Genomic DNA, 27,879 nt, shown 5'->3' with positions numbered 1-27,879 from the left:
TGTGGCACAGATGCAGCACACTGGCGGAACATGGTAGCAACACGTGTGCCGCAAGTATTACACACACGGACATCTTTAGTAGTTTTTTCCGATACCGGAATTATCGGGATGTGTGAAACCGGCCTAACACTGTAAGTAGTGATGACAGAAGGAAGTTGTTCCAAGCTGCAATAAAATGGAACATGGTTCCCCCTCATAGCAGTGAACTTCATATGGCAGGGGCGAGAACAGTTCAGCACAGTGGATGCTGCCACAGTATAGGAGATTGGACTTGTAACTGACCATACTTTCCTATGGCCTGTGTCTACTGTATTTGCTGTGTGTATGTGTCGTTCTCTGACTCATGGCACATCAACAAATAAAAATATCAACCTCCAGTGGCGGCAGTAGATAATAATAAAAAGATAATATCAACAGTTTCCTTAATATTATTAAAAATATACAATCACATAATTAAAAAATCACTATTGAAAAAAAAAAATAGATCCTTTATAGTGATGAGCGAATATACTCGTTACTCGAGATTTCCCTAGCACGCTCGGGTGTCCTCCGAGTATTTTTTAGTGCTCAGAGTTTTAGTTTTTAGCACCGCAGCTGAATGATTTACATCTGTTAGCCAGCATAAGTACATGTGGGGGATGCCTGGTTGCTAGGGAATCCCCACATGTACTTATGCTGCCTAAGAGATGTAAATCATTCAGTTGTGGCGCTAAAAACTAAATCTCCGAGCACTAAAAAATACTCGGAGGACACCCGAGCGTGCTCAGGAAATCTTGAGTAACAAGTATATTCGCTCATCACTAATCCTTTATAATGTCTGAGATATCAGCCACCTTATCTCTAGCCCACTGATTTCTATACAGCAGTTAGATACTCATCTCAAACTCAGCTCCTAAGCTGCAGTTAATAGTTCTGCAAAATAACCAGCACCCAGTATCTGTTTTTTCAGAACAGTTTTTCTAATCACTGCTCCTGTGTTCAGAGGCACTACTTTCTCTATATGCAAATATTGTGAGAACAGTGCAGACTCCAGAACAAGCACTGACAGTTAAAGGGAACCTGTCACCAGTTTTGGCCGCTATAAGATACGGCCACTGCCTTTCAGGGCCTCTCTACAGCATTCTATAATGCTGTAGATAAGCCTCCGGTCCGACCTGCAAGTGAAGAAAAATAAGTTATATTATACTCACCCGGGGGAGAGGCGGTCCGGTCCGATGGGTGTCCCAGGTTTGGCGCCTCTCATCTTCTTGCAATGCCACGTTCCTTCGTCTTCATCGCTCCCCAGCATCGCGCTCCTGCGCAGGCATACTTCTCTGCCCTGTTGAGGGAAGGGTTAAGTACTGCAGTGCGCAGGTGCTGGACCTCTCTGATCTTTCCCGGAGCCTGCGCATTGCAGTACTTTGCTCTGCCCTCAACAAAGCAGAGAAGTACGCCCATGCTGGAGAGTGATGACGTAGGAGGGCGGCATCGCAAGAATATGGGAGGCGCTGGACCCAGACCTGCGACACCCATCGGACCGGACCACCCCCCGGTTGAGTATAATATAACTTATTTTTCTTAACTTGCAGGTCAGACCAGGGGCTTATCTACAGCATTATAGAATGCTGTAGATAAGCCCTGAAAGGCAGTGGCCACATTTTATAGCGGCCAAAACAGGTGACAGATTCCCTTTAAGTTGTCATGGTAGCAGAAACGCTGCAGAAGGAAACTGACCAGAATTATCACTGAAGGAAGAGTGCCCACCCCACCAGCAAAAAGGAAAAGAAAGTTGTGTGCTGCTCAAGACACAACTTGAGAATAACTCTTTAATATATTTTACAAATGTGCAGAGATTTTATGTGTATTCTTTGTTTGGTTAGTGGAAATGACAATTTTCACATATTTGTTGCACTACATTTTTAAAACATAGGCTAGCTTGCTTCTCTTGTTTGAATTTGCTGATGCCTTGCATGAACTAATTTTTAGTTAAAACACCTTTCACATGTGTAACAAGGCCATACTTGTCTTTCAAACATTTCCTGTATTCTCAACAGTAAAATGATCTCTCCCTTGTGTGAGTTTTTTGATGATCAACAAGATTTGACTTTCGAGCAAAATATTTCCCACATTCTGTGCATGAGTATGGCTTCTCCCCTGTGTGAATTCTCTGATGTATAATGAGGTCCGACTTCTTTTTACAACATTTCCCACATTCTAAACATGAAAATGGCTTCTCCCCTGTGTGAGTTTTTTTATGGTCAGCAAGATTTGATTTTTGAGAAAAACATTTCCCACATTGTAAGCATGAAAATGGCTTCTCCCCACTGTGACTTCTCTGATGCTTAGCAAGATATGATTTTTGGTTAAAACACTTCCCGCATTCTGCACATGAGAATGGCTTTTCCCCTGTGTGAATTTTCAGATGTGTTATAAGACCGGACTTCTGTTGAAACAATTTCCCACATTCTAAACATGGAAAAGGCTTCTCACCTGTGTGAATTTTTTGATGATCAACAAGATTTGATTTCCGAGAAAAACATTTCCCACATTCTGAGCATGGAAATGGCTTCTCTCCTGTATGAGTTTTTTGATGATCCACAAGATATGATTTCCGAGAAAAACTTTTCCTACATTCTGAGCATGAAAAAGGCTTCTTAGTCCATGAGCCAAGAACCAAATTTGACGATATCGGTACCAAGCGGAGTGACTAATTCTCTTTGGTATTTTTAGGTAGATGCATGTCTGTAGTTTATTTTTTGATATGATAGCCCTTACATATACGTAGCTTATTAACCCCTTCAGCCCTAGGCCTATTTGTACCCAAGTGCCTAAGCCAATCTGACCTGTGCCACTTCATGGGCTAATAACTTTGGAACGCTTTCACCTATCCAAGCCATTCTGAGATTGTTTTCTCGTGACATATTGTACTTCACGTCAGTGCTAAATGGGAGTCAATATATTTTACCTTTCTATATAAAAAAATGCTAAATATTCGGAAATTTTGGAAAAATCGGCAATTTTTTAACTTTGAAATTCTCTGCTTTTTACAAAAATACTGATACCCCCCATAATAGTTATTAATTTACACTCCCCACATGTTTACTTCATATTGGCATCATTTTGAAAATGAAACCTTATTGTTTTACGACGTAATAGGGCTTATAGTTTTATGCGCAATTTTTCACATTTACAGCAAAACCCACTTTTCAAAGGACCAAGTCACTTCTGAAGTCACTTTAAGGGGCTTACATAACAGAAACCACCCATAAATTACCCCATTTTGCAAACTACACCCCTCAAGCTGTTCAAAACTCATTTTTAAAAACTGTTAACCCTTTAGGTGTTCCACAGGAATTTTAGCATGAGCCAAGAACCAAATATGACGATATCGGTACCACCCGGAGTGACTAGATGTAGTATTTGTAACAAAATTTAATCCAAGTTATGTAAATACACACTGAACATGTCATGTGCATATATATATATATATATATATATATATATATATATATATATATATATATATATATATATGTTACTCCATAATATCTTCAACATCGGACTCTGAATCTGACTGTTGTTCTACTGGCTCGTCTTCAGTACCCTTGTTCTGGCATGTCTGTAATCTGCACATGTCTGTGCACTTCAGGCCATTGCTGAGGCAAGTACACTGAGGAAGTTCACATGACCGCACACACTTGCAGGACAGTAGCTGTATAATAGCTTCTGGTGCTGGTGCCCCTTGCATCCACTTGACAACAAGCTTTCCGTCGTTATCTATCATCCAACCGCAGTCTGTTGGGTTTGCAACCCATGGCTGGCTCTGCAGACTTCTCCTCCAGATCGCAGCCTGGTAGTTTGCACGCAGTGCATGCATGAAAAGGCAGTCCTGGCAAGGAGGGAGTTGACTTGACTCTACCACTCCACGTCTGGCACAGAACAGCTGATAACGGAGCCTGTTTACCTCAGTTGTTTGGGTAGTTGGCAGGTACATGTGGCAGGTGATTTCCTGTAACTTCTCAAAAAGTTCGGTAGACACTTCCCATGAACGACCAACTTCCTGAAAGGCATCCTGGTATGTCTTGTTCATCTTCAACTGCTTGAGTGTCGTCATCTTCCCACGGCCAGCGAATGCACTGACGGTGTCACAGCCTGTAAATGCATGCATACCAATCAATGAATCACATACGCTGCCTCCCAATGTTCGGCTCAGAGTGGTGATATCCAGGAATCTTGTCCGGTTCTGTGTACCGCATTTCTGGAACAGGTGGGATGGGATTTTGTGGCACATGCCCAGACACAGGACCATGACATCAGTATCCTCCGAAGTGATGATGACCGACTTGTAACCAGATTCTGCTGCATGAAGAGCATGGAGAAGGAGGCGTGTGTCTGCTTCTTCTTGATTTGACTTAAGGTCAGCAGCCTCTTCCCACTGTTCTTTGGTGATCTTAAAGCAGAGCTGCTCACATGTGACATACAGCTCCTTCTCCTCAAGCTTCTCCCTGTGGTGTTTCGCCTTCCATTCTTCTACCAGAAACTTTATGAGACTTGCCTTGTTGGAGGAACTACTTAGAAGCTTTTTCCACTGCTGGATGTTGTGCCCATGTTGAATGTTCTTGAAATGGATCCCTGTGCCTTCATATCTGTTGACTCTTTCTGTATCTTTGATGGATGTCTCCTTGTAGACGTCAAAGACAATATCAATGCGCTTGCTCTTAGCACCCTCATGGATAGCGCGACTCATTGCTGTGCCTGCTAGCTGGCCAAATGTTGCATTGTTTCCCTTCAGTTTCTGAACCAGGCTCATCCCATCAATGATGGTTGCAGAGGGCTCGGGGATCACTTCTGCAGGACGAGCATTCCTCTCCAACTCCCTTGCGAGGGCAGCCTTGTTGGTCTTGCGGATAGACCCATCACCATTGGCAAGTGCCCATGGCAATGGACCCAGGGGATGAGTCAAGACATCACTCATTTGTAGCTTTCTGTTCTCAGCTACAAGTATCATCTGGCCAAATAGGTTTCTGTCAGCCTTCAAAATTACCTCCTTGCCAAGACCTTGTCTGCGTGTCTTCATTTGGATGTTAGAGAACGTTTTAAGTTTGTTCTTCGTCATCTTGTCATGAAACAATGTAGTTGGCTTATCGGTACCCAAACGCTCATCCTTGAATGTTTGATATGCATCCTCTCCTATACTGTATGCCCCTTGAAGGTCTTTGGCTACATCTGGTGGTGCTACAGTCGCTGTTGACAAACTGATAAGTTCACCATTATGCTCTTTGTTGAAGGGGTTCACCCAACCTGTCTCCAGCAGTTGAACGAAAGATTGGACATCGGCTTCATCTCTTCTAATCCTAGACACCTGTAGGTCTGAATGGCTGAAGTCAGTATATTGTTGGCCTACCAGGGCCCTCAGCTGCCTCAAGTACATACTGCGGTACTCTGATGTCAGGTAGAACCTGGAAACAGCTCCAACTTTGAGGCTGAAGCCTTTTGTGCCCCCTGGTGTCTGGGTGTCTTTGTTGATTGTCTCTTCAATGGTCTGGTCCACAGGAATTCGTCCAAAAGGATTCTTGCTACCGATCTGGACCGAAAAGCCACCTTGCATGAAGTATTCATGGACCTCTGGGTGTTCTATGGGCAGCCGAGACATTGTGGCATAGTAATAGGTTAGGTATCGGGCATAGTTGACCTTGTCATAGGCAAAACACCATGGTATCATCTGTCGGATTGCTCCTAGGTGAAGCATCCAGTTGCCTTCTCTTGAAGCTCGAACCAGGGCCAGCATGGTCTCGACCATGTCCAAGTATGACATCCAGAATGCTGAGAGTTGTTCATTTCTGAGGGTCTCAAGATAAACTTGAAAGAGCTTCAGGGTAAGTGTGCAAGATTCATTATCCAAGAGCTTTTCGAAGGATCCCTGCGACACACTGATGCGAAAGTTTGTGATGTTCTTCAGTGTTTCATCCAGATGGTGAAGGTCCCTTGCATGGTTTTCTTCTAGCCATGGAAGGAAGTTTTTCCATGCAAGCCTCATAAGTGCTTCATAGACCAGCTTGTGTAGTCTCACTGCTCTGTTGTACCTCCGGCCGTCCATCACTCCAGACACTGATCCTTCAGCGATTACACCGGATTCAACACACAGATCTCTAAGGCCTGCATCCTGAAATCTGTTCCCTATGATAGAGAGGAGATTACAGATTGTGTGGAAGACACCCAAAAACCACATAGCGCTCCTTCCGTGTTGAGCTGTGCTGTGTGCCCATACTTTAGTTTACGAGTACATGTGGGGTGTTTCTATAAACTGCAGAATTAGGGTAACCAAGTTTGGGTTTGCCGTTAACCCTTGCTAGGTTGCAGGTAAAATTGGATTACAATGTAATATCTGGAAAAAAAATGAAATTTTGAAATTTCGCCTTCATTCTGCTAAAATTCCTGTGGAACACCTAAAGGGTTAACAGTTTTTAAAAATGAGTTTTGAACAGCTTGAGGGGTGTAGTTTGCAAAATGGGGTAATTTATGGGTGGTTTCTGTTATGTAAGCCCCTTAAAGTGACTTCAGAAGTGACTTGGTCCTTTGAAAAGTGGGTTTTGCTGTAAATGTGAAAAATTGCGCATAAAACTATAAGCCCTATTACGTCGTAAAACAATAAGGTTTCATTTTCAAAATGATGCCAATATGAAGTAAACATGTGGGGAGTGTAAATTAATAACTATTATGGGGGGTATCAGTATTTTTGTAAAAAGCAGAGAATTTCAAAGTTAAAAAATTGCCGATTTTTCCAAAATTTCCGAATATTTAGCATTTTTTTATATAGAAAGGTAAAATATATTGACTCCCATTTAGCACTGACGTGAAGTACAATATGTCACGAGAAAACAATCTCAGAATGGCTTGGATAGGTGAAAGCGTTCCAAAGTTATTAGCCCATGAAGTGGCACAGGTCAGATTGGCTTAGGCACTTGGGTACAAATAGGCCTAGGGCTGAAGGGGTTAATAAGCTACGTATATGTAAGGGCTATCATATCAAAAAATAAACTACAGACATGCATCTACCTAAAAATACCAAAGAAAATTAGTCACTCCGGGTGGTACCGATATCTGGCCCGGCTCATGGACTATCTCTCCTGTGTGACTTATCTGATGCATATCAAGCACTGATTTTCGTTTAAAACACTTTCCACATTCTGCACATGTAAATGGCTTTTCCCCTGTGTGAATTCTCTGATGTGTAGCAAGACTATACTTATGTTTGAAATATTTCCCACATTCTGAACAGAAAAAAGGCTTTTCCTCTGTGTGAGTTTTTTGATGGACAATTACTTTTGATCTCTGAGAGAAACTTTTCCCACATTTTAAACATGAAAATGGCTTTTCTCCTGTGTGACTTTTCCGATGTATAGCAAGATGAGATTTTTGGTTAAAACACTTTCCACATTCTGCGCATGAGAATGGCTTCTCTCCAGTATGAACTCTCTGATGTATAACAAGATCGGATTTCTTTTTCCAACATTTCCCACATTCTGAACAAGAAAATGGCTTCTCCCCAGTGTGAGTTTTTTGATGGTCAACAAGAGTTGATTTCTGAGAAAAACATTTCCCACATTCTAAGCATGAAAATGGCTTCTCCCCGCTGTGACTTCGCACGTGCCTAATAAGTTTTGATTGACGGTTAAAACATGATCCACATTCTGAACATGAGAACAATTTCTCCCCTGTGTGACTTCTCTCATGTGTTATAAGGTGAGATTTCTCTATAAAACATTTCCCGCATTCAGAACATGAATATGGCCTCTCACCTGTGTGAGGTTTTTGATGCTCAAAAAGATTTGGTTTCCTTGTAAGACATTCTGAAAAAGAAAATCCATTTTCTTCTGTGTGATCTTTCTCATGTTTAACAAGATTTGATACATTTTCATAACATTTTCCACATTGAACACAAGCTATTGGTTTATCTTCTTTGTGAGATCTTTCATGCTCAACATCCCTTCCCTTATTTTTCTTATCAGTCTGTAATGAATCAAAAGATAGGACATGTTGAAAAGGATCAGGTGATAGATCTTTGCTGTGAAGAGCTGATGGTATATCTGGGATAACTGCCCACTCTTTGTAAGCATTTTGTGTGATTCCAGGACTGTCTGCGTTAAAATCTGAAGGGATTATAGATCCACTTACGCTTCTGAAACAATCACCTGCCGAGAATAAAAGAGATTATTTTCATTTATGTATAATAATATAATCTAAATATTTATTTGAAATTTTATATATATTATATAATATATATATTATATATATATTAAATTTCTATAAAAATAATTTCCATACAAACTGAAAAATACACAACAAGCACAGACTCATAATAAAATGTCTAATGTCTTGTGTTGTTACGAACTGTGTTATTAAACAGGTTGTCCTGGTTTGGGATCAAACTGTGAAATCACTATGTGACCAAACGCTCTCACCGTCAGCATCGGAGAATTGTGACAGCGTGCGGTCCACATGAGAATTCATGTGTGTCGCTTTCATCCCAAGCCTGGAAAGTCTCTTTCTAGAACATTTCCTAATAATAATAACAATTTCCTAATAAATTGCCCCTCTTATTATATATACCAGCTGTCATCTTCATCTGTTCAGTGCGCTCTGTGGTGCATAATTTTCTTGTGTTTACACCTACTGGAGGAAGACACCCAGATGTAGTAGACCGAGTCTGAGTATCCATCTCCAATAGGCCTACACACCCGAAAATGATGCCCAACTGAGCACATGTTCGCTCTGCCGGCACCATTATAGTCTATGGCCCCCTTGGCGCACATGCCTTAATCCCATTTTATGGGTAGTTTAGACATAAGCCCCAATGGATCCACTGAACGGGTGCCTGAACGCAATGTGAAAGCACCCTAAGGTTATTACACATCACTCTTACCATATAACAGCGAAAAAGTCTGTTCTGAAATTCTCTCTAGGTGTTTCCTTTTTCCTCTCTGTATTATGATGGTGCCTGCTTATGATTGGACAATGTCATACAGAGGAAAAAGTCAGCATCCCCAGGGAAGAATCTCTGTTAAAGGAAATCTGTCAGAAGGTTTTTGCTAAGTAAGTTGAGAGCTGCATTATGTAGGGGCAGAAACTCTGATTCCAGCGATGTGTCACTCACTATGCTGTGTGTTTCTGCTTACTTAATTTCAGTGTTTTATCGAAAGGAGATTATCACTACAGGACCAGATGTCTCGTGCCTCCTGGTCCAACTACGTCCCCAACACCAACTGGTAGCTTTCTGTCAATATGAAGTGTACACCGAAAGCTGTCAATCATGGTGTGGGTGGGATTTATATACAGCTCAGCATTCTGAGTGTTGCTTTATCTGTAGCAAAAAAAACCTGTAATTCTATCACAACTGCTGCACTCAGTATACAAAACGATACCCTGATTCCAGTGAAGTATCTGTCCAGTGGTCAGATTACATAGCAAAAACGGAAGACAGATTCCCTTTATTGTTTTATTCTGCTCTTCAGCCCATTTATCACGAGATATCTTATATGTAAAAGCTGGTGAAAGTCCTCTTTAAACATTCCATAACACATGCTTAATTTATGTGTATGAAAATGTCTGAAAATCTTCCATATTCTAGTAACAGAGAAGTGACAGGCTTACTAACAATATTAAAGCAATTACATTTATCAGATCTACATAATTCCAAAGACCATAGCTTTACTGGCACAACACAGGATATCCATGTGACACTGGGGTGCATTTAACCCCTTTATGACCAAAGCTTTTTTCGGTTTTCACTCCCCTCCTTCCCAGAGCCATAACTTTTTTATTTTTCCATCCACATGGCCATGTGAGGGCTTCTTTTTTTGTGGAATGAGTTGTTCTTTTGAACAACACCATTGTTTTTACCATTCCGTGTACTAGAAAAACTGGAAAACAATTCCAAGTGCGGTGAAATTGCAAAAATAGTGCAATCCCACACTTGTTTTTTGTTTGGTAATTTTGCTAGGTTCACTAAATGCTAAAACTGACCTGCCATTATGATTCTCCAGGTCATTACGAGTTCATAGACACCAAACACGTCTAGGTGCTTTTTTATGTAAGAGGTGAAAAAAAATTCCAAACTTTGCTAAAAAAATAAAAAAATAATGCAATTTTCCGGTACCCGTAGTGTCTCCATTTTTCGTGATCTGGGGTCGGGTGAGGGTCTATTTTTTGCGTGCCGAGCTGATGTTTTTAACTATACCATTTTGGTGCAGATGCGTTCTTCTGATTGCCCAGTATTGTGGCGACCAAAAAAAGTAATTCTGGTGTTGTTAACTTTTTTTTTTTATCGCTACGCCGTTTAGCGATCAGGTTAATCCTTTTTTTTTAATTAATAGATTGCGCGATTCTGAACGCGGCGATACCAAATATGTGTAGGTTTGATTTTTTATTTAATTTTGAATGGGGCAAAAGGGGGGTGATTTAAACTTTTATATTTTCAAAAACATTTTTTTTTTTACTTTTGCCATGCTCTCCATAGGAGACTAGAGCTGGCACAACTTGATAGGCGATGTTCAGATCGCCTCTATGTAGCTGAATTGCCACTGGGTGGCGCTCATAGCAATCCGACATTGACCAACATAGAGGTCTCAAGGAGACCTCTGTTTGTCATGCCGATGCACCGATTACCCCCGATCATGTCACGGGGGTCACTGATGTGCGTATTTCCGGCCCGATGGCCGGAAACGCGATTTAAATGCCGCTCTTGGAGTTTAACTAGTTAATAGCCGCGGGTGGATCGCGATTCCACCCGCGGCTACTGCGGGCATATGTCAGCTGTTCAAAACAGCTAACATGTCCCCGGAAAGATGTGGGCTCACCGCCGGAGGCCACATCAAAGCGGGGATACTGACATCGGCGTACTAATACGTCCGATGTCAGTAAGGGGTTAATCTCAGATTTAGAGTCTAAAGAATCCCCTAACCGGCAGTCTAAACCGTGCAATGAAGAAACGCAGTTTGTGGTCCCCAAATTAGTCAAGATTGCTGAGAGATACTGTGCAAAAAGACTATTAACTGCTGTAACTGATCCAATCTACAATAACAGCTGCTATAACAATTTTGCATGGTTGTAATGGAGAATCTTCAGTTAAGCCTCTAGGACATTGTGATGTTTCCAGTGATTGTTATTAGTTTTTATGGTAACCCGGTTGTGATAACTTAAGATATGATCTAAGCGAGAAGAGATCACGCAATGTTCTCAAAAGGACTTTTTAAAATTGTATTTTATTCAAACTTTTAAATTAGCCCCTTTTTAAAACATATTATAGCTTGATAACTGTTGAGAATAATGAAAAATAAAGTCCGATGGACTAATCTACAAAATGCTCTTCTTTCCCTTATCGTCTTAGGCGAACTGAAGACCGCGCACACGAGGTAGATTTAAGGTGGTTTATTGAAGCCTACGCGTTTCAAGAGCTATCTTGCTCTCTTCTTCAGGGCATATAGTCACTATATGCCCTGAAGAAGAGAGCAAGATAGCTCTTGAAACGCGTAGGCTTCAATAAACCACCTTAAATCTACCTCGTGTGCGCGGTCTTCAGTTCGCCTAAGACTATTACCTCCAGCATCCCTTTGGATTCTTGTGGAGACCTGCTGCTACGATTATGCCTTCTTGGGAGTTGTGACCCAGTTTCACAACACCAATAGGTGAGCACATTCCCTACAAAGGACTGTATGTGCGTTTTTCAAACAGTGTGACACATTGGGGGCGCCTTGTCTTTTCTCTTCTTTCCCTTATCGGCATGTTTCAGCTGTATCTTTACATTCTTATTTTATTCTCTACAACAATATCATATTTTCATCCATTTTTATTCAGTATTTTGACAAAAGTGAGCTCATAACGACTAACACAAAATGGCAAAAGCATTTAGTGGTTCCTACTCACCTGGGCGGTTATCTGTAGGAATCTCCTCTTTACACCACTCATCACCTCTCACATATGTCTCTGTAGCATTAATGTAGGTCAGATCTTCACCCTGAAACAAATATTGCAAAAGTCACATCTTCACCGTTCTCATTACACAAGTATAAAACATACAATACTGGGGGATAAAACAAGACTGAACACAAGACCTTCACAGATGTCTACACATCATAGGGGAGATCTCATGACACCTTCTCTCTATCTACCTGATGATCCTGAGGAACATTGGGATCTTCTTCTTTACAGTCCTGTGGAAGAAGAGGAAGCGGACATCTCTCTGGTGTTGACTTCTTACTTGATAGACCTGGAGAAAACACATACAGGGACTTAATTCATTCTTTACATAAAGATAATTATACACTGTATGTATTTAGTCCTGACTATTACCTGGTGATGTGAGGGGCTGGGGAACCTCCATAATGACATCCTTGTACAGATCTTTGTGTCCTTCTAAATACTCCCACTCCTCCATGGAGAAATAGATGGTGATGTCCTGACACCTTACAGGAACCTGACACATACAATGATACCGTCATCCCCCGATCCCTTCATAGCATTACTATATAATGTCCCAGCATTCCAAGCAGTGTCACCTCTCCAGTCAGAAGCTCAATCATCTTGTAGGTGAGTTCTAGGATCTTCTGGTCATTGATGTCCTCATGTATCAGGGGGTGAGGTGGAGGCACAGTGATTGGGCTCAGGGGTCTTCCCCATCCCTCAGACACAGGGTCCTGACAGCGCTCACTAGAGGTCTTCTTCCCTACTGTGTAATCCTGGTTATGGAGAGACACATTAATAAACCTCACTACAGACATTTCCAGAGTCCTCACCTCTCCAGTTCTGTCCATCTGTTATTCCCATAGATAAGAATGATGTAATGTGACGTCATCAGAATCTCTCACCTCTCCAGTAAGCCGGAAGAGGATCTCTAGGGTGAGGTGTAATATCCTCTCCGCCAACTTGTCTCTGTCTCTATCCATCTGTATTGGGTTAATCAGGAAAACTAAATGGGAATCTAAATGGAAAGATTAGAAAACATAAAAGTTTACATACAATATATAAAAAGACACATATGCAGGTTTTTCTCAATTTCTGACAAGAAATCAGAATAAACATTTCCCATTTAAGGTTAGTTAGGATTACCATAATTATTAATATTTGCCAAATGCCAGAATAATGAGAGAGAGAATGTTTTAAGGCATTTTTATTACTTAATACAAAGTCAAAAGTTTACATATATTTCATTCGTATTTGGTACCATTACCCTTAGGCCAGTCTCACACGTCTAGATAATTCCGATACCGGAAAAATCGGTACCGGAGTTCTCCGTGTCCGTGTTCTCACGTGGCATATCAGTGTGGCACACGTTCTTTCAGCCGTGTGCCGACTGGGTACCACATGGACCATGCAGGAGACAGCGCTACAGTTAAGCGCTGTCCCCTGCTTTGGGTGCTGAAGCCGCCATTCATTTCTTCTCTCCAGCAGCATTCGCTGGAGAGAAGGAATGTAAAATCATTTTTTTTTTATTTTTTTGCGGTTGAAATAATGTTCCCGGTAAAAAATAATTGTTGTGGAAAAAAAATGATTTTTTATTTTCACGTCTCTGTGTTATAAACTGTAGTGAAACACTTGGGGGTTCAAAGTTCTCACAACACATCTAGATAAGTTCCTTGGGGGGTCTAGTTTCCAATATGGGGTCACTTGTGGGGGTTTCTACTGTTTAGGTACATCATGGACTCTGCAAATGCAACGTGATGCCTGCAGACCAATCCATCTAAGTCTGCATTCCAAACGGCGCTCCTTCCCCTCCGAGCTCTGCCATGCGCCCAAACGATGGTCCCCCCCCCACATATAGGGTATCAGCGTACTCAGGACAAATTGGACAACTTTTGGGGTCCAATTTCTCCTGTTACCCTTGGGAAAATAAAAAACTGGGGGCTAAAATATAATTTTTGTGGAAAAAAAAGGATTTTTTATTTTCACGGCTCTGCGTTATAAACTGTAGTGAAACACTTGGGGGTGCAAAGTTCTCACAACACATCTAGATAAGTTCCTTGGGGGGGTCTAGTTTCCAATATGGGGTCGATTGTGGGGGGTTTCTACTGTTTAGGTGCTATACTGTTATTCCTCAGCACTGTTAAAAACCAATGTTGCTAAAAGGCGTATCAGCGGTCGCTAAGGAGTTAAATACTTATTAAAATAAAAAATGATCCAACACAGGCATACATATAAATAACTATTAGATAGAGGGGGGGTATTTTCAATCCAATAAGGTCCCTCAATGGAACCCTATTCTCCTGGCAGCCTTCCTACAGAGAAAAATATAGGGGTATTGCCATAGGGCCTAACTACATCCCTAGTTTTTCACTTACAGTACAGACCAAAAGTTTGGACACACCTTCTCATTCAAAGATTTTTCTGTATTTTCATGACTATGAAAATTGTACATTCACACTGAAGGCATCAAAACTATGAATTAACGTATGTGGAATTATATACTTAACAAAAAAGTGAAACAACTGGAAATATGTCTTATATTCTAGGTTCTTCAAAGTAGCCACCTTTTGCTATGATGACTGCTTTGCACACTCTTGGCATTCTCTTGATGAGCTTCAAGAGGTAGTCACCGGGAATGGTCTTCCAACAATCTTGAAGGAGTTCCCAGAGATGCTTAGCACTTGTTGGCCCTTTTGCCTTCACTCTGCGGTCCAGCTCACCCCAAACCATCTCAATTGGGTTCAGGTGTGGTGACTGTGGAGGCCAGGTCATCTGGCGTAGCACCCCATCACTCTCCTTCTTGGTCAAATAGCCCATACAGTACTTTACATCAGGGACTCTGCAAATGCAGCGTGATGCCTGCAGACCAATCCATCTAAGTCTGCATTCCAAACCGCGCTCCTTCCTTCCGAGCTCTGCCATGCGCCCAAATGGTGGTTCCCCCCCACATATTGGGTATCAGCGTACTCAGGGCAAATTGGGCAACAACTTTTGGGGTTCAATTTACACTTTTACCCTTGGAAAAAACAAAACTGGGGGCTAAAAAATAATTTTTGTGGAAAAAAAAAAGGATTTTTTATTTTCACGGCTCTGCGTTATAAATTGTAGTGAAACACTTGGGGGTTCAAAGTTCTCACAACACATCTAGATAAGTTCCTTGGGGTGTCTAGTTTCCAATATGGGGTCACTTGTGGGGATTTCTACGGTTTAGGTACATTAGGGGCTCTGCAAACGCAATGTGACGCCTGCAGACCATTCCATCTAAGTCTGCATTCCAAATGGCGCTCCTTCCCTTCCGAGCTCTCCCATGCACCCAAACGGTGGTTCCCCCCCACATCTGGGGTATAAGCGTACTCAGGACAAATTGGACAACAACCTTTGGGATCCAATTTCTCCTGTTACTCTTGGGAAAATACAAAACTGGGGGCTAAAAAAAATTTTTGTGGGAAAAAAAAAGAATTTTTATTTTCACGGCTCTGCGTTATAAACTGTAGTGAAACACTTGGGGGTTCAAAGCTCTCACAACACAGCAAGATGAGTTCCTTAGGGGTCTACTTTCCAAAATGGTGTCACTTGTGGGGGGTTTCAATGTTTAGGCACCTCAGTGGCTCTCCAAACGCAACATGGCGTCCCATCTCAATTCCAGTCAATTTTGCATTGAAAAGTCAAATGGCGCTCCTTCCCTTCCGAGCTCTGCCATGCGCCCAAACAGTGGTTTACCCCCACATATGAGGTATCAGCGTATTCAGGTTAAATTGGACAACTTTTGGGGTCCAATTTCTTCTCTTACCCTTGGGAAAATAAAAAATTGGGGGCGAAAAGATCATTTTTGTGAAAAAATATAATTTTTTATTTTTACGGCTCTGCATTATAAACTTCTGTGAATCACTTAATGGGTCAAAGTGCTCACCACACATCTAGATAAGTTCCTTAGGGGGTCTACTTTCCAAAATGGTGTCACTTGTGGGGGGTTTCAATGTTTAGGCACATCAGGGGCTCTCCAAACGCAACATGGCATCCCATCTCAATTCCAGTCAATTTTGCATTGAAAAGTCAAATGGCGCTCCTTCACTTCCGAGCTCTGCCATGCGCCCAAACAGTGGTTTACCCCCACATATGGGGTATCGGCGTACTCAGGACAAATTGTACCACAACTTTTGGGGTCCATTTTCTCCTGTTACCCTTGGTAAAATAAAACAAATTGGAGCTGAAGTAAATTTTTTGTGTAAAAAAGTTAAATGTTCATTTTTATTTAAACATTCCAAAAATTCCTGTGAAACACCTGAAGGGTTAATAAACTTCTTGAATGTGGTTTTGTGCACCTTGAGGGGTGCAGGTTTTAGAATTGTGTCACACTTGGGTATTTTCTATCATATAGACCCCTCAAAATGACTTCACATGAGATGTGGTCCCTAAAAAAAAAAATGGTGTTGTAAAAATGAGAAATTGCTGGTCAAATTTTAACCCTTATAACTCCCTAACAAAAAAAAAAAAGTGTTTCCAAAATTGTGCTGATGTAAAGTAGACATGTGGGAAATGTTACTTATTAAGTATTTTTTGTGACATATCTCTGTGATTTAATTGCATAAAAATTAAAATGTGGAAAATTGCGAAATTTTCAAAATTTTCTCCAAATTTCCGTTTTTTTTCACAAATAAACGCAGGTAATATCAAAGAAATTTTACCACTATCATGAAGTACAATATGTCACGAGAAAACAGTGTCAGAATCACCGGGATCCATTGAAGCGTTCCAGAGTTATAACCTCATAAAGGGACAGTGGTCAGAATTGTAAAAATTGGCCCGGTCATTAACGTGCAAACCACCCTTGGGGGTTAAGGGGTTAAGAGTACCATCATTTCTGACCAGGCCTATTTCATGAGTTTTATTTATTTATTTTTTAATTCATGGAAGCATGGTTGAAAAGCAATGTCTGACCTTCATTTGTTCATTTTCATTGATTTTTTATTTATTATTACTTTTGTCAGATTCAAGTTGTTTCTGTGACCAGTCGGTTTTTATGTCATTAAACGAGTGGCACCAACAATTTTGACCATCTGTGTAGATAGTTGACAGAGGGAAGGAGCTCTCTCTGGAGATTTATTTTGAGGTTACGATGGTTAATATATCTATATCTATTAAGGCTTACTAGCAGCAGAATCAATTAGCAGTTTCTATTAGTGTAATGGTGAACGTATAATGTGTAAAATATCAGTGATCAAACTGGTATATGTTGAAGTCCCACACTGCAAAAAAGTAAAACAGGAAAAAAAAATGGTTTAGAAAAAAAAAAATGAAAAAAATAAATCTGTTGACAAAATGAATTTGTCCTTTTTAGGTCCTTTACCAAAAAAAAGAAAGAAGCTATACAAATTTAGAATGACCATGTCTGTAGTAACCTGAACTATAAAACTAACTCGTCAATTAATCCATTCGGTGAACCCTGCATTTGAAAAAAAAAAAAGCCAGTATTGTTGTGTTTGTCATTTTGTCTCAAAACAATTGAATTAGAAGTGATCAAAAAGTCACCAAATACCATTAAAAAATAGTTTGCGCTGGAAAAAAAAAACAAGCACTTAATGAAAAAATTAACAAAAAAAGGCTCTTACAATATGGCTATACATAAAAACTAATTTTGTATAAAAAAGTTTTATTGTAAAAAAAAAAAAAAGTAACAATACATATTTGGTATCAACGTATCCATAACAACCCAATCAAAATGTTTCCTGTGTACATATACACAAACCCCTTTACAGTTACTGCCAGCTCCACAAAAACAAAAAAGCACCAATAGCTGCTGCCACTAATCATTTATACAGGCCGATTGGACACCTGTTACAGGTACCGTACGGCTTCAGGAGTGCGGTTTACAGAGCAAGAAGAACAGAGCTAAAACATTTTATCTATTTAATCCAGAAAGGTAGGCAGTGTTTATAAAAATATACAAATACGATACACCCCCTTGCAGTCACTGCCAACTCCATATACAGTACATCCTTTGTCAATTGTGTAATTGCCATGACGATTGGAGGCAGCGGAGTCGTGTTCCCTTGACAACTGGTGGCAGCGGTGATATCTGTGTAATCTTTTCAGTGTCGTTTGTGACAGTGGTAAGAGTGGTGGGATCTGTGAGACTCCCCCGGCTGTTATGCTTGACATATGATAATAGCTGAAAATAAATATTTTGCATCCTTTTGTTATCCTAATCGCTGAAGAGGACAGACCTCCATTGCCATCTTGCTCGCTAACATGAAACACTTTGAAAGCAGTGGCTTGAGGTCAAAGGAACACCTGTAGCTGGATGTCTGGCTCACAGCCCTGTGTAATGCAGACAACCACTGATGGTTTATGTAGACCCTGTGTGACTCCATAGGCTTGACATGTGACGTCTAATTTCACTTGCAATGCAGAATGCATCACTACACATCATTCGTCGAATTTAACAAATACATAGGGGAGACACTATGAAGAGGTCTTCATAAGGAAAAGATCCTCTTGTACTTCAGTTATAAAGTGAGGTGACAATTTACTGTAGCTGGACCCTCAGTCTTCATTCCAGGTACACTAAATGCTCGATGTTACATTGTTTTGGTCATAGTCAAGTGTCTAATTGTTTATTATATATACTGCCATATTGTAGAATATGTCAAAAACACAGTTTCCTATAACGGCCTGACACAACCTGGTCATAGAATGTTAGAGTTGAAAGAGACTTCAAGGGTAATCATGTCCAATCCTCTGTTCAATGCCTTGCAGGATTCACTAAATCATCTCAGACAGATGTCTGTCCAGCCTCTATTTGAAGACTTCCACTGAAGGAGAGCTCACCAACTGTCCTGGAAACCTGTTCCACTCATTGATCACCCTCACTGGCAAAAAGTTGTTTCTAATATCTAATCTGTATCTTCTCTCTTTCAGTTTAATTCCATTGTTTCTCAGGTTTCCATGTGCAAATGGGAACAAGGATGATCCCTCTACAGTGTGACATCTCTTCAGATATTTGTAGACAGCTATTAAGTCTCCTCTTAGCCTATTTTTTTGCAAGCTAAACATTACCAGATCCTTTAAAGTTCCTCGTAGGACATACTTTGCTATCTGCTCACCATCCTGGTAGCTCTTCTCTGAACTTGCTTCAGTTTTCCAATGTCTTTTTTAAAATGTGATGCCCAGAACTGGACACAGTATTCCAAATAATGTCTGACCAAGGGGGGAGCAGAGGGGGGTAATTACCGTATATACTCGAGTATAAGCCGACCCGAGTATAAGCCGGCCCCCCTAATTTTGCCACAAAAAACTGGGAAAACTTATTGACTCGAGTATAAGCCTAGGGTGGAAAATGCAGCAGCTAAGGGTGAATTTCAAAATTAAAAATAGATGCTCCATACCATTCATTATGGCCCCATAGATGCTCCACATAAAGCTGTGCCATATATAATGCTCCATACTGTTCATTATTGCCCCATAGATGCTCCACATAAAGCTGTGCCATATATAATGCTCTGCATCGTTCAGTATAGCCCCATAGATGCTCCACATAAAGCTGCCCCATATATAATGCTCTGCACAGTTCATTATGGCCCCATAGATGCTCCATAGAAAGCTGTGCCATATAAAATGCTCTGCACCTTTGATTATGGCCCCATAGAAAGCTGTGCCATATACAATGCTCTGCACCTTTGATTATGGCCCCATAGATAGCTGTGCCATATACAATGCTCTGCACCTTTGATTATGGCCCCATAGATAGCTGTGCCATATATAATGCTCTGCACCTTTGATTATGGCCCCATAGATGCTCCACATAAAGCTGTGCCATATATATAATGCTCTGCACCGTTGCCCCATAGATGCTCCACATCTGTGCCATATATATAATGCTCTGCACCGTTGCCCCATAGATGCTCCACATCTGTGCCATATATATAATGCTCTGCACCGTTGCCCCATAGATGCTCCACATAAATCTGTGCCATATATATAATGCTCTGCACCGTTGCCCCATAGATGCTCCACATCTGTGCCATATATATATAATGCTCTGTACCGTTGCCCCATAGATGCTCCACATCTGTGCAATATATAATGCTGCTGCTGCTGCAATAAAAAAAAACAAAACACATACTCACCTCTCTTGCTTGCAGCTCCTCAGCGTCCCGGCGTCTTTCTGCACTGACTGATCAGGCAGAGGGCGGCGCGCACACTATATGCGTCATCGCGCCTTCTGACCTTAACAGTCAGAACAAGAGGACGCGAAGACAGAGCGGCGCCCGGCGGGTGGAACAAGGGAAGGTAAATATGAGATACTCACCTGCTCCCGGCGTCCCTGGCTCCTTCTTCGGACAGCTGGTCTTCGGTGCCGCAGCCTCTTCCTCTGTCAGCGGTCACCGTTACCGCTGTTTAGAGAAATGAATTATGCGGCTCCGCCCCTATGGGAGTGGAGTCCATATTAATTTCTCTAATGACCGGTCCCACGTGACCGCTGAACAGGGGACGAGCTGCGGCACCCGAAGACCGTGGGACGGGCAGGGGGAGCGCCAGGAGCGCCGGGACTAGGTGAGTATGCGACACGCTCTCTCCTCCTCACCCGCCGACCCCACCGCCGACCGTGACTCGAGTATAAGCCGAGAGGGGCACTTTCAGCCCAAAAATTTGGGCTGAAAATCTCGGCTTATACGGTACTTACTCTTAATACATCCTAGAACTGTGTTCGCCTTTTTTGCTGCTGCATCACATTGTTGACTCATGTACAGTCCGTGATCTATTGGTGTACCCACATCTTTTTTTCACACCTGCTGTTGCTTAGTTCTATACCTCCCATTCTGTAGATGTTAGTTTTTATTTTCTTGCCCAGATGTAGAATCTTGCATTTCTCCCTGTTAAATACCATTCTATTAGTCGCTGCCTATTGTTCAAGCTTATCTAGATCTTTCTGAATCCTCTCTCTGTCATCTCAAGTGTAAGGGTACTGTCACACTAAACGATTTACCAACGATCACGACCAGCGATACGACCTGGCCATGATCGTTGGTAAGTCGTTGTGTGATCGCTGGGGAGCTGTCACACAGTCAGCTCTCCAGCGACCAACGATGCCGAAGTCCCCGGGTAACCAGGGTAAACATCGGGTTACTAAGCGCAGGGCCGTGCTTAGTAACCCGATGTTTACCGTGGTTACCAGCGTAAACGTAAAAAAACCCAAACACTACATACTTACATTCCGGTGTCTGTCCCCCGGCGTTCTGCTTCTCTGCACTGTGTCTGCCAGCCGGAAAGCACAGCGGTGACGTCACCGCTGTGCTCGCTTTCCGGCTGGCCGGCGCTCACAGTGCAGAAAAGCAGAACGCCGGGGGACAGACACCGGAATGTGAGTATGTACTGTTTGTTTTTTTTTTACTTTTACGCTGGTAACCACGGTAAACATCGGGTTACTAAGCGCGGCCCTGCGCTTAGAAACCCGATGTTTACCCTGGTTACAAGCGAACGCATCGCTGGATCGCTGTCACACACAACGATCCAGCGATGACAGCGGGAGATCCAGCGACGAAAGAAAGTTCCAAACGATCTGCTACGACGTACGATTCTCAGCAGGGTCCCTGATCGCTGCTGCGTGTCAGACACAGCGATATCGTATGGATATCGCTGGAACGTCACGGATCGTACCGTCGTAGCGATCAAAGTGCCAATGTGTGACAGTACCCTAAGCTATCACTTTGCACCGTCTGCAAATTTGATTAGTTTACCTTCAGTTCCATTATCTTGATCATTTATAAGAATGTTAAACAACACTGGTGCCAGGACAAAGACTTGTGGTACTCCACTTGACACACTCTTCCAATTGGATGTGCAACCGTTTATCACTACTCTGAGTATGACCACTGAGCCAGTTATCAATCCACCTAACTGTAGCCTTGTCAATCCCATACTTGGTCATTTCTCAATAAGGATAGCATGAGATGCTTTATCTAATGCTTTGCTGAAGTCGAGATAAATTATATTTACTGCATTTCCCTGATCCACCCAGTCAGTGATTCCAGCATAGAAGGAAATTAGGTTAGTCTGGCTTGACTTGTTTGCTACAAAACCATGCTGGCTCTGGTTATTTACTGTATTCTTATCTAAGTACTTACATACTTGCTATATAATTTGTGCAAATATATTTCATGGTATAGAAGTAAGGCTCAGTGGCCTGTAAATTCCTTGCTCCAGCTTCTTTCCTTTTTTGAAAATAGGGACATTTGCCTTTCTCCAATCTTCCAGGATTTTTCAAAGATTCTGGCTAGTGGGTCTGCAATTTCCTTTACTAACTATTTCAGTACCCTATGATGTAATTCATCTGGACCAAATTTAAATTAATTTAAATTAGCTAAGTGTTCCCTCACCATCTCTCTATTTATAGATAGTGGAGATTCTTTTATTCCTGCAATAGCACCGTGAAGATCCATTGATTTTACAATTGCTTTCTTAGGCTAGTTTCACCTTTAGGGCTTGTTTCCATTTGCGAGAAACACGTCCGTGTCTCGCATGTGGAAACCAAGCTCTGGTGCCGGCACTTGGGAGCAGAGCGTGCGGCCGCATAGGAACATATGGAGCTGCACAGCTCCGCTCCCAAGTGCCGGCACCAGAGCTTGGTTTCCACATGCGAGACACGGACGTGTTTCTCGCAAGTGGAAACAAGCCCTTACAGTTGAGTCCGAAGCGTCTTGTCCGCAACCGCATGCAAAAACGCATGCCAACGCATGCTAATACAGCGATTTTTATCTGCATTAGCTTACGCATGATGGCAAAAAAAGCTGCGCCTGCATGTGTTTTTGCATGCGTTTGCGCTTTTTATGCGCATGCGTTCGATATTTCCAGGAGGGCGTGTCTCAATGGGCGTGTCTAAATCAGTTCCTGGACATGTGCAGTCCAAAGTACGCAAGCGCAGCGAACGCATGCGTACGCAAATACATGAGTACGCATGCGTTCCCATAGACAGTGATGCTTTTTTTGATGCACTCATCCGCATACGCATGCCTGCGCATAATTGACAAAAATTGCTACATGGTGCATTAGCCGCTCCCTGACGCACACCGCATGCGTAAGCAAATGCAGGCCAAGGCAGATTTACAAAAACCTGCTCTGGGCATTTATTTTTTTAAATGGACTACAGGATGGTAGTGGGGCAGTCTGTTTCTTTCCCGGTCGGGCTATGTGGTTTACGGCCACAGGTTCCTTGTTAAAAAAAACCCTGAAGCAGAGGGTTGGGTGTGTGAGTTTGGTTTTGCAAGTATGCAGAGCAGAAGGCTCTGCAGAGCTCCACCTGTGTGATGCAACACAGGCAAGCAGAGCTGAAAGGCCTGGCACCCACAGCGTACACAGCGGTGCAGTTACCCATGGCAACCGGTCTCGGAGGTGGACTCGCGTGTTTACCAGCTGCGATCCAGAGGATAGGTTTCTTGGCTGCGATCCAGAGGATATCGTGTGCTATGTATTTCTGTGAGTAGGACATTAAAACACATTTTGCTTTGAACTTTGCTGGGTTACTGCCTCATCACTGCACAGTGTGGATACTACTGCACTACATATGTTGGAGAATGCGGGCAGTGTGAACTGAGGCATACCAAGAAGCGTGCTGCAAGTCAGTGATTAAGCCTGCAACGCTTCAGCTCAAGCCTGCTGACAAAATGGAGGAACTTTTGAAGCAGTTGGTCCTCACTCAACAGCAGCAGCTACAGTTTCAGTGACAGCAACAAGAGGTGCTGCAGTTGCAGTGGCAACAGCATGAGCAAACAAATCACCTGTTGATGCAGCAGATTGCGGCTATACGAGAAGCACAAAAACCGGTGACCACGCTCCGTTCGGAGGCCCGGTACAAAGTCCGGTCAGTGGAAGAGGAGTCCTGAGGACTACATGGAGGCCTTCCTCACCGTATTTGAACGCACAGCAGAGCTGGAGAGCTTGCCAGTGACACAGTGGGCTGAAGTGGTGGCCCCCTTCCTGATGTGAGATGCCCAGAAGGACTACCTGTACCTCAGTCAGGACGATGCACCGGACTACGAGAAGCTGAGAGTTTAATACCTATGTGCGGGCTCAGCGGGTGTATCAGTGGTCCTTTGCGGAGTCTAGTCCCACCAGGTCTCAGGCATATGACTTACTGCTGCTGGTTATAAAATGGCTGCAACCTGAGACGTTAACACCACTCCTGACAGTAGAGAAGGGTGGTGGTCGACCGGCTGGTGAGGGCTTTGCCAGTAGCCATACAGCATTGGGTGGGGAAAGGGGGCCCAAGCACTCTGGACCAGCTAGTAGGATTGGTTGAGCGGTATACAGCCACTCAGGACTTTGTACGGGAAACTGCTCCACTTTGGCTGTCACGTGAGGCCTCGCCAGCCCAGGAGCATGGGAAAATTCCACAAACCTCTGTTGGGGCTAACCAGGACCGAGCCCATGATGAGGGGGTATCCCAAAGTGAGGGTGACAAAAGTCCCGTTTCCCCTAAAAAGGCCAAAAGATATAGTCGTGCCGCAGCGATTAAGTGTTGGAGGTGCCAAGAGCAGTCCGTTTCCTTCCCGGCCAGGTTTTCTATGTGGCCTCAGGTTCCTTGTAGAAACCCCTGAAGCAAAGGGTTGGGTGGGTCAGTTTGGTTTTGCAAGTATGCAGAGCAGAAGACTCTGCAGAGCTCCACCTGTGTGAGGCAACACAGGCAAGGGGAGCTGAATAGCCTGGCACCCACAGCGTACACAGCAGTGCAGTCGCCCACGGAAACCGGTCATGGAGGTGGACTGGCGTGTTTACCGGTTCCTATCCAGAGGATATGCTTCCTGGCTGCGATCCAGAGAGTATCGTGCGCTGTGTATTTCTGTGAGTTGGACATTACAACATGTTTTGCTTTGAACTTTGCTGGGTCACTGCCTCATCACTGCGCAGTGTGGATACCACTGCATTACAACACCTAGAAGACAACACACTTCTCAGTAATGTCCGTCAGGCAGATAGCAGCTTCTGTTCCTCTCAGTAGGGAATCTTCCATGACCACCACTTTCTTTTTCTTCTTCACCACAGTGCTTCTTTATCTCTATTCAAGAGGCTTCAAATTTCTTACTGGGATGTTCTTTATAGGCAAGCACTTTTTTATGTATATCTTAAAACTAGTCCTGTGTGAGAGCCTGGTAGCGATTCTCTAGCAGTATGGGTGCTGACTGCCTCCTCATCCTCCTGCTTCTTTGAGTCATATGCTTGCATTTCTCTTCTTCTGCAGGTGCATTGAAAGGTGCTTCTCTTTGAACATTCTGAACATTTATTTCTATTCTGCCTTTAGCTTCTGCAGGAACACTGAAAAGTTCTTCTCTTGCAACATTCTGAAGAGATTCTTCTGCTCTGTCAAGGAAATCTTCATATTCTTTGATGAGCTTCAGTGTAGCTAGTCTCTCCTGAAGACTTTGCACCTTTTCCTCCAACAGCTTAACAAGCTTGTTTTTCTGGGTTGTAAAGTTTATCTATTCCTTGTTCCACAGTGTCCTCCTCAAATATTAACCTGCCCAATTCCAGCCTTGCTGAAGCATCCCCAGATCAACACCTGGTCGTCTAATGGTTAGATGGAGACATGGAGAGAGTACAAGCCACAATGTCTTGCACCCACTGTGAAATTTGGTGGAGGATCAGTGATGATCTGGGGATGCTTCAGCAAGGCTGGAATTGGGCAGGTTGCTCTTTGCGTAGGACGTATGAATCAAGCCGCATACAAGGTTATCCTGGAAAAACATTTGATTCCTTCTGCTCAGGCAATGTTCCCCAACTCTGAGGACTGTTTTTTCCAGCAGGACAATGCGCCATACCGCACAGCTAGGTCAATCAAGGTGTGGATGAAGTACCACCACATCAAATCCCTGTCATGGCCAGCCCGCTCTCCAGACCTGAAACCCATTGAAAACCTCTGGAATGTAATCAAGAGGAAAATTGATAGTTACAAGCCATCAAAGAAGAACTGCTTACATTTTTGTATCAGGAGTGCCATAAGGTCACCGAAAAGCAGTGTGAAAGACTGGTGGAAAGAATGCCAAGATACATGAAAGCTGTGATAAAAAAAACATTGTATTTCCACTCAATATTGATTTCTGAACTCTTCCTGAGTTAAAAATTAACTATTGTTGTTTCTAAGGCTATGTGCACACGATGCGGATTTGCTGCGGATGCGCAGCGCAGAAACGCTGCAGATCCGCACTGTGATGTACAGTACAATGTTATTCAATAGGAAAAAAAATAGCTGTGCAGATGGTGCCGAAAAATCAGTGCGGAATTGCTGCGGGTTTCAAAGAAGTGCATGTCACTTCTTTTGTGCGGATCTGCAGCGTTTCTGCACCCCTCCATGTTAAAAATCCGCAGTGGCAAAATCCGCTGAAAATCCACATAAAAACCGCGGCAAATCTGCAGCTGCGGATTCTGCCAGGAGATGCGGATTTTGTGCAGAAAATTCTGCACCTTTTTTCCTACGTGTGCACATAGCCTAAATGATTATGAACTTGTTTTTTTTTTGCATTATTTGAGGTCTGCAAGCAATTCATTTTTTTGTTATTTTGACCATTTATCGTTTTCAGTAAATAAATATAAAATGTATTGCTTGGATCTACGGTGACATGTCAGTAGTTTATAGAATAAAAGAACAATTTACATTATACTCAAAAATATACCTATAAAGAGAAAAATCAGACAAACTGAAAATTTTGCAGTGGTCTCTTAATTTTTGCCAGAGCTGTATACATTATGTGAACACATGAATATAAGAAGACAAAAAAGCAGATGCTTAAAATACATGATCCCACCACCAGATTAAATGTGCTAAAAAGAAAAAAGATTATTAGAACAGTCACATAATAATAATAATAATCCATCAGTGCAAGAGCTTGAATTCTACAGTATTATATATCTACTAGATGGTGGCCCGATTCTAACGCATCGGGTATTCTAGAATATGTATGTAGTATAAATCCCGCGCCAATATCGCTGATTGGTCGCGGCCGGGCGCGACCAATCAGCGAAGCGTGGTTCAAATCCCGCGCCAATTCGCGGCCGGACTGCGCCTGTCGCTGATTGGCCAGGCACAACCAATCACTGAAGCGGTGTTTAAATCCCTTGCCAATATCGCTGATTGGTCGCGGCCGGCCGGACCCGCCGGCGGGGTTTAAATCTACGCCAATTCGCAGCCGGACTGCGCCTGTCATTGATTGGTCGCCAGCGGCTGGTGCGACCAATCAGCGACGCGGGATTTCCGTTACAGACAAACAGACAGAATTAGATTATATAGTATAGATGGTGACCCCCTGGTGTGTCCTTTTCTGGTAACTATGCTTTGATTACTTATTTAGCTCTGTATACCTATGCATTATTATGGTTATTGTTGATGACTGTTCCTTCGCCTGCCTGATGCCAACACGGACACAATGTTAGAACATTAACTTATTTGCAACTCTTTATTGTTTATATCACGTATTGATTACTTTATACTTATATGTGCCCTTGCTGGCATACGGCGGTGAATATTGCGAATTTGTATTGTATAACTATTTATATTTTGCCTATTGTTGTATACTCTGTCTGTTGTTATGGTCGTTGCAGTGGGTGTCCCACCGTTTGGTCTCCTGTACCTGTGGTATTTTCCTTGTTTTTAATTATATATTTTTCAATAAAGACATGAATATTTTTATGAATATTTGGCCTTTTGTGACGGTTTTCTGTTTGGTTTTCAATTACATATATATAGATTATTACCGTAAGAAGAAAAAATTGCAGCACCCACCATGTAGAGATAAATTTCAAAGTTCTTTTATTTCATCTGTGTGCTAAAAACTTTGATTAGGATGTGCAGGCTAAGGAAGCATGTGGGGAGTGCAGGAGTGGACGACGGCCGTTTCGCATTTCATCACTTCAATGGGTCCAGGTCCCGATTAAACGCAAAATGGCCGTCGGCCA

The 27,879-nt window shown here is 42.5% G+C and overlaps 1 protein-coding gene across 1 annotated transcript in view; it reads right to left on the bottom strand.

The window, feature by feature from the left end:
• Nucleotides 1–1,708: 1,708 nt before the first annotated feature.
• Nucleotides 1,709–27,879, bottom strand: part of LOC143768172 (uncharacterized) — a 52,233-nt gene continuing 26,062 nt past the window's right edge. Inside the window, exons 10-16 of the mRNA XM_077256861.1 lie at nucleotides 12,843–12,955; nucleotides 12,534–12,713; nucleotides 12,328–12,451; nucleotides 12,147–12,244; nucleotides 11,902–11,992; nucleotides 7,099–8,171; nucleotides 1,709–2,629 (exon numbers count right to left, since the gene is read on the bottom strand). Of these exons, the coding sequence (XP_077112976.1) occupies nucleotides 2,027–2,629; nucleotides 7,099–8,171; nucleotides 11,902–11,992; nucleotides 12,147–12,244; nucleotides 12,328–12,451; nucleotides 12,534–12,713; nucleotides 12,843–12,955 (2,282 nt within the window). The 3' untranslated portion in view covers nucleotides 1,709–2,026. The remainder of the gene's footprint in view (nucleotides 2,630–7,098; nucleotides 8,172–11,901; nucleotides 11,993–12,146; nucleotides 12,245–12,327; nucleotides 12,452–12,533; nucleotides 12,714–12,842; nucleotides 12,956–27,879) is intronic.

The sequence above is a fragment of the Ranitomeya variabilis genome, chromosome 4 (genome assembly GCF_051348905.1).
Source record: "Ranitomeya variabilis isolate aRanVar5 chromosome 4, aRanVar5.hap1, whole genome shotgun sequence".
Lineage (NCBI taxonomy): Eukaryota > Metazoa > Chordata > Amphibia > Anura > Dendrobatidae > Ranitomeya > Ranitomeya variabilis.
Note: the sequence above shows the minus strand (reverse complement) of the source record. Positions and strands in the feature narration are given on the sequence as shown.